General features: G+C 53.2%; 1 protein-coding gene across 1 annotated transcript; it reads left to right on the forward strand.

The window, feature by feature from the left end:
* Positions 1–2,818: 2,818 nt before the first annotated feature.
* On the forward strand, positions 2,819–11,189 carry LOC311620019 (cytochrome P450 2A13-like). The gene is made up of 9 exons (XM_084878915.1): positions 2,819–3,054; positions 3,505–3,667; positions 4,486–4,635; positions 4,828–4,988; positions 5,679–5,855; positions 7,050–7,191; positions 7,625–7,812; positions 8,276–8,417; positions 8,979–11,189. The coding sequence occupies exons 1-9, from the start codon at positions 2,875–2,877 to the stop codon at positions 9,158–9,160; spliced, it is 1,485 nt and encodes a 494-aa protein (XP_084735041.1). The 5' UTR covers positions 2,819–2,874; the 3' UTR covers positions 9,161–11,189.
* The last annotated feature ends 449 nt before the right edge of the window (positions 11,190–11,638 follow it).

Below are 11,638 nucleotides of genomic sequence, written 5' to 3' on the forward strand. Positions count from 1 at the left end.
TGGTCCCCCTCGTCAGAAGATGCTGCTAAGTGTGGCCACTCATGCACTGCTGGCGGGACAGTCCTTACAGAGTGGGATCCAGCTGTGTGCCGCCAGAAACCCTGTACACGGAGAGCGGGGAGCCATGCACACGTGCAGCCCTGCGGTTCACAACAGCAGAAACCGGGCCACCCGCTTGTCTGCAGAGAAACCGGGCTCATTCCTCCAAAGCACATGTGTCAAACACAAGGCCTGCGGGCCAAATCCAGCCCGCCAGGCCTTGCAATGTGGCCCGCACCGCGCTGTCATCACTGCACTCCGCTGTCAGTTTATGACATTGTCAGTATATGACTGTTCAGTAAACCATTCGGCCCGCGATTTAGGCTGGATTTTAGATTTTGGCCCCTTCTCTGATTGAGTTCTACACCCCTACTCCAAAGGCACAGAAAACACACCCACTTCTGTGCGGTGGGCTTGGCGAACCCCACGCCCCGATGAAAGAGGAGACGCGGGTCACAGGGCACATACAAAGGACACCACTGAACAGCGGCCCAAACCGGGCAGAGCCAGCTCAAGCAACATGGTACAGCCCATAGAGTGGAAAGGAAAGCAAGGGCGGTGTTAACAGAACATTCAATAAGGCGCCATAGACTCTGTCTTTTTTTTTTTTTTTTTTTTTAAGTGAAAATAGTTGATTCTTTTTGCCTCTAGACAGAATCCAAACTCCCCAACAAGCTGCATGAGGCCCCATACGGCCTGACTCCTGCTGATGGCTCCAGGTTCATGGGTGATCACAGCCCCAGGTCTCTACACTCTAGGAGCACCCAACACTACTCTTTGGGGCTCTCACCTTTTTACAAGCTTATTCATCTGCCTGCATTTTCCCTCACAACTCTCCCTATCCCTCCATGGAAAGCCCTTCTTAGCCCTATAGGGGCTCACCCTGAACCTCCAAAGTGCCGGGTGCCATTTCTGGGCTCCTACAGCTCTCTAGGACCTCCGTTCTGGCTATGACCCCTCTGCCTGGGTCCCCCACCCAAGCCCTGGCACCTGATGGGATCCACCTCAGAGCCCACACGGTGCCCCCTGATGCCTCTGGAAGCCAGCCTCAATGGCCCTCTTGACACCAGCAGTGCTCTACCACAGCTCTCCTGGCTTCAAGTTCAGTGTCACCATCTTCTCCATCCTAGAATCTACCTGGAAACAAGCTCAATGCCAATGTGACGGCCCTCTGTCCCAGGGCTCCCTGATGCCACCAGCAGAACCTGTCAATGCCGATGCCAACCTCAGCACCCACCTGCTGCTAACCTTGTCTCCACGTGGCCACCAGTGGGGGCGAGGCCAGTCACTGGAGAAAGCAGGAGAGAAGATTCAAAGCCCAGCTTCCTCCCTTGTTATCTGTGACCTCCGGCAAGTGGCTTTATGGAGTCTTGCAAAGTAAGAACAGTAATGACCCAGCCCATTCTTATACAGATTCCATGAGACCTGCACACAGACCCAAGTTCCACAGTCCATGCTCACCAAGGGGAGACTGTCCTTATCAAGAAAGAACGCCGTGAGGAAAGAACAGCAGAGTCACTCATGCTTTCTCTTCTCCCCCCTCAGCATCCCAGGCCCCCTCCGTTCCCAGCACTGACGCTTACCCAAATCTTTCCTGTTATGGTTCCCTCTGCCTGCTAATAGCAATTCTGCTGAGCCAGGAGTCACCCCTAAAATACACACACCCACAAATATAACCTTTCTACTGCTGGCAACCCAACCCCAGAAAAGGGAGTAAAAGTGGAGAGCAGGAGAGACATATGTGCCCCCTGCCCACTCTCTGTTCTCTGCCCTCATCTTACCCTCTATAAAATGGGAAGCATTAATACATAATAATAATAATAATAATAATAATAATAATAATAACAGAAATGATAAATCAACTTGCTGGGTTTCCCTAAGGATCCGGGCAGGGAGTCACTGGGGCTCTCTGTAAATTATAACCTTTCCGACAGTTGGGATTTTTTTTTTTTTTCTTTTTGTACCGTATTGCAGTTGTCATTACAACTTCTCAAGTCCTGGCCCAGTCCTCTGCCAGCCGAGATCGTGAGTTGTTCTTCTCCAGTTCTGTGGAAATTTCCAGGACTGTGGCTCTGGCTGTCTTTCCCTTTCCCAACTACAGAAGGCGGTCCTGTGGAGTGCCATCTAGACTCTGCTCTGAGGTTCCAATGAGGATTCTGGGCATCAGGAATCAGTATTATGTCCAAAACTAAACCAGGTCAGCATCTGGGTCAGGAGCTGACTCCATGACCCAGCTGGACTCCTCATATACAGGTCTCACCTCCAGGCCTTCAAATCCATCCTCTGGCATCTCCAATCCTGAGACCGTTACACCTACATCCCTCCTCAGCAGAAGATCCCCAAATGCACAGCCAGGTCTTCTGTCTTATTCCAATACCCTTAACGCTTTCATTCTTCTCTCCCAAGACCCCAAACTCCACAACTTCGGTGTTCTTTCCCACTCCGAGGCCCCAAACCCCAAGCTCAGGGGCTCACACATGCAAGTATTCCAGAATCTCCAGTTCTGAAATGTGTCTGCTATCTCCCGAGCCCCCAAGTCCACAGTCCTGGTCCAGCATTCACCCTCCCCCTGGGCACTCGGAAGGTCGTGGTGCTGTGTGGACAGGAGGCTGTAAAGGGGAAGCCACACACTCAGACTTGTTAACCTGCCCTGGAGTCCCTCCCTCCTCCATTGCTGGCTGCCTCCCAAGCTAGGCAGGAACGTGGCGGGAGGTGTAACGGGGAGGTGAAATGAGACAGTTACATAATCAGGACCAAAGGCTGCCTTCTCTCCCAAGTGGTATAAAGACAAGCCACCCCAGCCACCACCCTGTGACTCTCACTCTCCCTGCCGTCATGCTGGCCTCGGGGCTGCTTCTGGCGGCTCTGCTGTCCTGCCTGACAGTAATGGTCTTGACATCTGTGTGGCGGCAAAGGAAGCTGTTGGGGAAGATGCCTCCTGGCCCCCCAGCACTGCCCTTCATCGGGAACTACTTGCAGCTGAACACAGAGCAGATGTACAACTCCCTCATGAAGGTGTCGCAGGGAGGGAGAGGGGTGTCAGGGTGGGGCTGGGGGCCGCCCGGTCTGGCTGAGACTTTGTGGCAGGGGATCGGCAAGGTTGGATTGAAATCTTAGGACAGAGGAGGTTGCTTTTGTAAAAATATATGTTTATATTAATTCCAGGGAGAGAGGAAGGGAGAGGGAGGAAGAGAGAAAAACATCATTGGAGTCCAAAACCTGGCCATGTGCCCTGACCTGGAATCAGGGAATCAAGCTGGTGACCCCCTCGGTGCATAGGATGATGCTCAAGCAACGGAGCCTCACCAGCCAGGGAGAGAAGGGGGAGTTCTGAAGGGTCAGTGCTGGGGTTCTGGCCAGGGAAGACCAGATCTTGGGATGTCCAGTTCCTTGACTGTCAGAACTTGGGCGAAATGTGCTCCAGCCTGTGAGGCCCCCTCTCACACTCCCGCGCCTCCCACTCAGCTCAGCGAGCGCTACGGCCCAGTGTTCACCGTCCGCCTGGGCACGCGGAGGGTCGTGGTGCTGTGCGGACAGGAGGCTGTGAAGGAGGCTCTGGTGGACCAGGCTGAGGAATTCAGTGGGCGAGGCGAGCACGCAACCTTTAACGGGCTCTGCAAAGGCTATGGTGAGGGGGACTCTGGGTGGGGGGTGTGGTCCAGCAGACTTGAGGACCTCCGTTTCCCAGCATTCTTCTCCCAAGGCACTACCCACCCCAGGCTGTGGCAGAGCCCTGCCTCTGTCCCCTCCTGTGCATCCCTGTGTCCTCTCTAACGTGTCTTAGAGTTTCTGCGTCTCCCTGCTTCTCTCTGCCCTTTTGCCCAGCTCTCTCACGGGGTATCTCTTCTTTCTTTCTCTGCATCTCTTAGAAGCTCTTGGGGTTTTGCGTTGGAACCCTGGTCCTCTGTCTCCATGTGTCGTTTTGTCATCTTCTCCTTCTCAGCTTCGGTGCCTCCCCGTGTCTCTCTCTATCCCTCTCCTGGCCTCTCTTTTTCCTTTGTCTTAGAAGCTCACATTATTTCTGCTGCAAAATCCCCATGCCTCCCTCTGCCTCCCAGTAAAAGCCTCTTCTCCCTTCCAGACCCTCTCTGTTTCTCTGTGTATATTTTTCTCTCTTCTCCAGCTCAGTCTTAGAACCCTTCTCAGTTTTTACTTCCACCTCCCAGATCCCCACACTTCTCACTTCCCCTCCTTCCGTCCTGCCTCTTCCTCTTCACGTGCCTGTCTCTGCACCTGTTTCTCTGCACACCCGTGTTGCCCCTTTCCTTCCAACTTGATCTCTTTCTGTATTTCTCTGACAGTGTTCTCTCTCTCTCTCTCTCTCTCTCTCTCTCTCTCTCTCTCTCTCTCTCTCTCTCTCTCTCTCTCTCTCTCTCTCTCTCTCTCTCTCTCTCTCTCTCTCTCTCTCTCTCTCTCTCCACTCCCCACTCCTACACGCCGCCCCAGGCGTGGTGTTCAGCACCGGGGAGCGCGCCAAGCAGCTCAGGCGCTTCTCCATAAGCACGCTGCGGGACTTCGGCCTGGGCAAGCGGGGCATCGAGGAGCGCATCCAGGAGGAGGCGGGCTTCCTCCTCGAGGCCATTCGGGGCACAGGCGGTGAGCCGGGGGACCCCCACCCTCACCCCACTCCACCCCCACCCATCCCCCACACACACACCCCAGGGCAGAGGAGCAGAACCTGCGCCTGGCCTGGGAGGGGACCCAGGTTGGGGAAGGCCTTGCTGGAATTCTCAGACTCTCTGCATCCAAGTTGACGCTCCCCCAAACCCCTACCTTCCCCGCTCCCAGGTGCCTCCATCGATCCCACCTTCTTCCTGAGCCGAACTGTCTCCAACGTCATCAGCTCCATCGTCTTCGGGGACCGCTTTGACTATGAGGACAAGGAGTTCCTTTCGCTGCTGAGCATGATGCAGAAAAGCTTCCAGTTCACAGCCACGTCCACGGGGCAGGTAACTGACCCCCACCTGGTCCCTGCACAGCCAGCCCCCGCCTGCTCACAGGGACACAGGCGCCCCAGCCCCTGTCCTCCTCCAGACCAGGGTCCCCCCAACACCACCTTCTCCCTTGGACAACTGAACAGGTCAACAGGAACTCAGGACAGGTGCCCACTACCCAGTCTCAATACCTGGAATCTCAGCTGACAGTCCCCTCGCCACAAAAGAAAGGGAAGGAAGGACATCTGGGGGAGTGTCTCAGTCCACCCCACTACTATTCAATCCTTGGACAGGAGCCCACACGCTGATCTCACATGAAAACTTAGACATCTGTTTCAATCCAGCCCCATCTAAATACCTAGACACCCAGCCCCAGCTGGTTTGCCTCAGTGGATAGAGCATCGGCCTGCGAACTCAAGGGTCCCAGGTTCGATTCCGGTCAAGGGCATGTATTATACCTTGGTTGCGGGCACATCCCCAGTAGGGAGTGTTCAAGAGGCAGCTGATTGATGATTCTCTCTCATCGATGTTTCTAACTCTCTATCCCTCTCCCTTCCTCTCTGTAAAAAAATCAATAAAATATATATATTTATAAATAAATAAATACTTAGACCCCGGACAGGGGCCTTACCAGTGCCACCCTTGCCCGGAGACAGGCCCCGCTCCCTTCAGGTGACGCCCGCTGACCGCTGTCCTCCCCCTCAGCTCTATGAGATGTTCTCCTCGGTGATGAAGCACCTGCCGGGGCCACAGCAGCAGGCGCATAAGGAGCTCCAGGGGCTGGAGGCCTTTATAGCCAAGAAGGTGGAGCAGAACCAACGTACGCTGGATCCCAACTCCCCGCGGGACTTCATCGACTCCTTCCTCATCCGCATGCAGGAGGTACCTGCCAGCAGCCGGTGAAAGAAGACCAAAGCCTGGCAGAGGAGAATCCAGCTTTGGTCTTCTTTGGGGGGTAGGGGGACGGGGAAAACAGAGGCTCATTCAGATGACCCCCCCATCATAACCCTCAGGACCCCAATTATCATTCACTGTTCTCTCCACTGAGCCTTCTCCCGTGGGCAGTACTCGTGAGTGCAAATCATCATCAAAAGCACGTCTGTGCTACCTCTGTGCACCAGGCACCATTTTAAGAACGTCACAGCATTCACATATTTAACACTCACACCAGCTCTTTTTTTTTTTTTTAATATATTTTATTTTTTACAGAGAGGAAGGGAGAGAGATAGAGAGTCAGAAATATCAATGAGAGAGAGTCATCGATCAGCTGCCTCTCGCACATCCCCTACTAGGGATATGCCCGCAACCAAGGTACATGCCCTTGACCAGAATTGAACCCAGGACCTTTTAGTCCCCAAGCCATCGCTCTATCCATTGAGCCAAACCGGTTTTGGCTCACACCAGCTCTTGGAGAAGGTCCTACTATGACTCCAGTTACAAGTGAGGACACTGAGGCCCAGAGAGTACAAGTGCCATGCCTGAGGTCCCGCGAGGAGGAAGCGGTGGAACCTAGCTCCAGCTCTGGTCTCTCAGACTGCAAGGCTGGTGCTGTCAGCCGCCATCGCGCACCTTTCGTTCCTTGGTTATCAGACACACCTGTGTGGACAGGTGACCTGGCTTTACTGTATGACATTGGAGGGTCCCCCCTCCTAACAGGAGGGGCTTTATGGAGTCTGAAGTTCAAGGTGAAAGGATCAGGGAGTGGATTCTCCATGGTGAGCTTCAAGATTTTCAATGAAGGTGTAGGATGCTGTTGTTTAAAATCCAGTCTGTGTCTCAGAAAATGTCCCTCTTCAACTCTCTCGGATGCATTCTACATTGGCCTTCTCTCGCTCCCTGTCTCTATTCCGTCACTTCTAAATATTTATATAATTAAAACGCAACAACTAAGTGGGTGATTAAAGAACAGCTGGGTAAGGGGTGTGCAAAGAACATTTGGGTAGAGCCACCAGCCAGGGAAAGGGCCTGGCAGAACGAGGGTCCAGGTCTATAAGACGTGGGTCCAGAGGGAAAACCCCAGGAGGGCCCTGAGAGCATGGGGGAGCGGGCTGGGCCTGAAGCCATGTCTCTCTGCAGGAGCAAAAGCACCCCGACACAGAGTTCCACCTGAGGAACCTGGTAATGACCACGCTGAACCTTTTCTTTGCGGGCACCGAGACCGTCAGCACGACCCTGCGTTATGGCTTCCTGCTGCTCATGAAGCACCCAGATGTGGAGGGTAAGGCAGGAGGGGGGCAGGGAAGTGAGGGCCATGGACCCTCAGCATTCCTCTGAGCCCGCTGCAGTGTCCCCACCTCTCTCAAATGTCTGCACCCTCAGACACACGCTGCCATCCAGAGACTGGGTGATGGTACTTGCTAACAGGGACCCGGCACGTTTCGTTCGCTGTTAACAAACTGAAAATATCTGAACCGATGGGTAAATAGCTGTACCCAGTGCCCACTACCTGCCCCTCCAGGCCATCCCCAAGACTCCTCCCTCGCAGCTTCCCCTGTGAGTCTGGCACACCAGGTTAACAGGACCCTGCGCCAATGCTGATGGCCAACCTCTGTTTCGAATGATCGTAGGAACGATCCAGTTGCACATACTTGGGCTGTCATTCCTGCCCCAAGACCCCTAGATCCCTCAACAGAGTCCCCCTTGTCCCACAGCCAAGGTCCATGAGGAGATTGACCGGGTGGTTGGCAAAAACCGTCAGCCCAAGTTCGAAGACCGGGCCAAGATGCCCTACACAGAGGCAGTGATCCACGAGATCCAGAGATTCGGAGACATGATCCCCATGGGCGTGGCCCGCAGAGTCACCAAGGACACTATGTTTCGGAACTTTCTCCTCCCTAAGGTGCTGCCCTCGCCCAGCCTGCAGGGACCTCCAACCTGCACCCTGTGACCCAGCACCCCATCCTCCTTAGAAGCTTCCCAGTCCTTGTCCCCCTCCCTCAACTGCAGACTTCCCCAATCACATGTCCCTTCAACCTTCCCACTCAGACAGGGGGGGTTCCTTTAACCCACCCATAACTCCCCAAGACCTCTTGCCTCGGGGAATCTGAGTCCCATGTCCCCCAAACGTCCTGCCTTGAGAGACATGAATTGCATGCACCCCAACACTTCTACTTCAGGAGACACCGACCCCCTACTCCCCAAAATTCCTGTCTCAGGGACATAAATGTCACAACCCCCAAAGCTCCTCACTCAGAGAGGACCCTGGCCCCCATTTCTCCTCACCTAGAGCACCCAGATTCCCCCTTTAACCCCATCCTACCCATTTGCCCTTCACCTTGTCAACCCTTCCTCCTCCCCACCAGGGCACTGAAGTGTTTCCTATGCTGGGCTCCGTGCTAAGAGACCCCAAGTTCTTCTCCAACCCTGGAGATTTCAACCCGCAGCACTTCCTAGATGAGGAAGGGCAGTTCAAGAAGAACGATGCTTTTGTGCCGTTCTCCATTGGTAAGAGACCGCTGTCCACTGCCGAGCCACCCGTCACACCAACAGGGGCCTCCTTCCCTTCCAGCTCCCCTCTCTGAGATGAAGCCTAGGAGCTTTCTCTAGCTTGGAAGTCCCTCTTATTATACACCCTGCAGCCAACCAACTGTAGCCCTCTTACCTAACACCTACCAATGCTCAGGCAAAAGGGAAGGGGTGATTGTACCTACTTCAGAGATGGGAAAAATCAACTTTCAGAGTGACTCGGAGATTTGCCCAAGGTCCCTTGAATTCCTCAGACTCCTAAGGGGATGATAGCACAGCAGCCATATGTGTGTGTTTAGGGCGGGGGGTGGGGTGGGGGGGGTCGTCTAAAATTCCCTTTGCTACAGCCTACTGTAGTTCACCCCCATCCCATGGACAAGGGAAACAGGCTCAGACAGGATGAGAGACTTCTCTGACTGTCTCCAGGCCACGTATTCCATCCCCTCCTCCCCGGGGAGAATGCAGCTGGAGATCCAGAGAGGGCAGAGGTGGCCCTGAGAGTAGGCCTCACCTCCAGGCTTCCCACCCTTTTCTTGTCAGGAAAGCGGTACTGCTTTGGAGAAGGCCTGGCTAGAATGGAGCTCTTCCTCTTTCTCACCACCATCATGCAGAACTTCCGCTTCAAGTCCCCGCAGTCACCCAAGGATATCGACGTGTCCCCGAAACATGTGGGCTTTGCCACCATCCCTCAAAACTACACCATGAGCTTCCTGCCACGCTGAGCTCCAGCTGCCACAGGGCAGGGCTGGTGGGAGGAGCACATGGGAGGGCGGTGCCTGGAGGGGCGGTGCGAAGGATGGAGTGAGGTGGAGGGAAAGAAAGTGCGAGGTGGATAGGAGAGTAAGAAGAAACAGACGGGCTGTCTGTTCGCCGTGTCAGAGATAGATCCTTCCGAGTTGGGATGAGATTAAGCGAGACCTTACCCTATCCCATGCATGGTGACAATAATAATGGTAACAGCTATTATTTGTTGAGCAAGTACTCTGTGTCAGCTCTGTGCTAAAAGTGTTACACACTCACCTCCCTTAATGCTCACAGCCCTATGGGATGGGAACTGTGTTCATACCTATTTTGCAGGTGACACAGCTGAGGCTCAAAAAGTTTAAGTCTCTACCTGAGATCCCACAAAACACAATAAGTGCTCAGCAAGTACTCAAGCACAGATCTGTGCAGGGATGGCTATATGTAGCCCACTGTCTTTTGGGTAGATTCTTAAAGAGCACCCCTTTCTTTCAAGTAAAATAATTATAACTTAATATATCATTATAAAATACTAGATGCCCAGTGCACAAAATTTGTGCATGGGGAGGGTCCCCTCAGCCAAGCCTACACCCTCTCCAATCTGGGATCCCTCAAGGATGTTCAACTGCCGGCTTAGTTGGATATCCCTCTCACAATCCAGGACACCTGGTTCCTAACTGCTCACCTGCCTGCCTGCCTGATTTTGCCCCTAACTGCCTCCCTCTGCTGGCCTGGTCACCCCCAACTACCTCCCATGCCGGCCTGGTTGCCCCAACTGCCCCCCCCGCAACTGGCCTGGTCATCCCTCACTACCCCCTCCCCTGCCAAAATGGTTGCCCATCACTGCCCCCCCACCAGCCTAGTCACCCCCAAGTGTTCTCCCTGCAAGCCTGGTCGCCCCACTCAGCCTGCTGTTTGGTCGATTGGTTGTCCCTCACTAACTTCCCTGCCAGCCTGGTCACACATTACCGGGAAACCCAAGCCTCCTGCTCACTCTGTGGCTGCAGTCATCTTGGTTCGTTAATTTGCATGCTTGCTCCTGATTGGTTGGTGGGTGTGGCTTGTGGGTGTCGCACAGGTACAGTCCATTTGCATATTACTTTTATTAAATAGGATAATACTTATTTAGCCTACACTGTTACTATGCTGTTAACAGCACAAGAGCAGCCACAAACATACACATAAGGATGTGTGTGGCTGTGACTCAATGAACCTTTATTTACAAAACCGGGTGGAGGGCTGGAATTGGCCTGTGGGCCATGTTTGCTGGCCCCTGGCTTAGAGCATCAGATCCCGTATACACCTGTTTCCATGGTCATTTCTTTTGGCTTTTGTCCATATGCTGTCTTCTGGCAGGTCAGGTTATTTTGAAATGAGCCACAGATCACCCCTGACGAACTGTAGACAGTTCAAAGACCTGGACGATGTTGTTCTCCTCGATAACTTACTTTTGCTCCTGCCAGGCAGGTAGACATTAGTCACTTGTAGTCCCTTTTAATCCAAACGAGGATTGAGATCCTTTGTGGTGTCCCACATTTGAGCTCCAATTTTTAGTGAACCCCTTTCACGTCCCGCGTGGTTCAGGGTTCAGGTTCAGAGTTTGGGCTCTGGAAGAGGCTACACGCAAATGAGAGAGACTAGAAAATATTAATTTGGAAATATTGGGGGCCAGGTGGGAGCCCAGCTCAAGGAATGGACTTCCTTTGCTCCTGCCTAGTGACCCCTTTTATTAAGACTATGGGATCCACCCATAGCTCAAGGCAGGCAATTCCAGTATAGCCAATCAGCAAAAATTTGCCTAAAACTAAAAGGTGGAGATGCTTTAGCTACCATTGTCTCAACTAAATAGTGGGTGGTTGGCTCTGACCTTTCAGAGCTTCAAGGTTGACCAGCCTTCCGGGCTCCTTGTCCACACCTTTCTGCTACTGAAGGCAATGGGCGGTTTCCAACAATTTGAATCTGGATGAACTCTTTCGCATTTCAAATTAAAACCTCAGGTGTATAATTTTTCCTTGCAGCCCTCAATTCTAATTTTTGTCCGGTCAGCCCCATGCGTCTGTTAAAAACTGTGTTTGGCCGAAACCGGTTTGGCTCAGTGGATGGAGCGTCGGCCTGCGGACTGAGGAGTCCCAGGTTTGATTCCAGTCAAGGGCATGTACCTTGGTTGCGGGCACATCCCTGGTGGGAGGTGTGTGGAAGGCGGCTGGTTGATGTTTCTCTCTCATCGATGATTCTAATTCTCTGTCCCTCTCTCTTCCTCTCTGTAAAAAATCAATAAAAATATATTTAAAAACAACAACAACAAAAAAAATCACCGTGGTTAGCTTCTAAACCTTTGGTCTCTAGAGGAGGCAGAGGTGGTCTCAAATGCCAAATTCATCTCTCCTTTCCTATGGACATTTGGAACACTCACACCGTCCCTCCCCTGAGTATGTACCCTCCCCTCCCCTCCCCTGCAG

Source organism: Pipistrellus hanaki (assembly GCF_964339955.1).
Source record: "Pipistrellus hanaki genome assembly, chromosome: 3".
NCBI lineage: Eukaryota > Metazoa > Chordata > Mammalia > Chiroptera > Vespertilionidae > Pipistrellus > Pipistrellus hanaki.

Excerpts from the sequence above, each read along its gene's own strand:
- LOC311620019 (XM_084878915.1), top strand. The coding sequence starts at position 2,875 with ATGCTGGCCTCGGGGCTGCTTCTGGCGGCTCTGCTGTCCTGCCTGACA. Across the intron at positions 3,055-3,504 it reads TGTACAACTCCCTCATGAAG|CTCAGCGAGCGCTACGGCCC; the intron begins GTGTCGCAGGGA and ends CCTCCCACTCAG. Across the intron at positions 4,636-4,827 it reads GGCCATTCGGGGCACAGGCG|GTGCCTCCATCGATCCCACC; the intron begins GTGAGCCGGGGG and ends CCCCGCTCCCAG.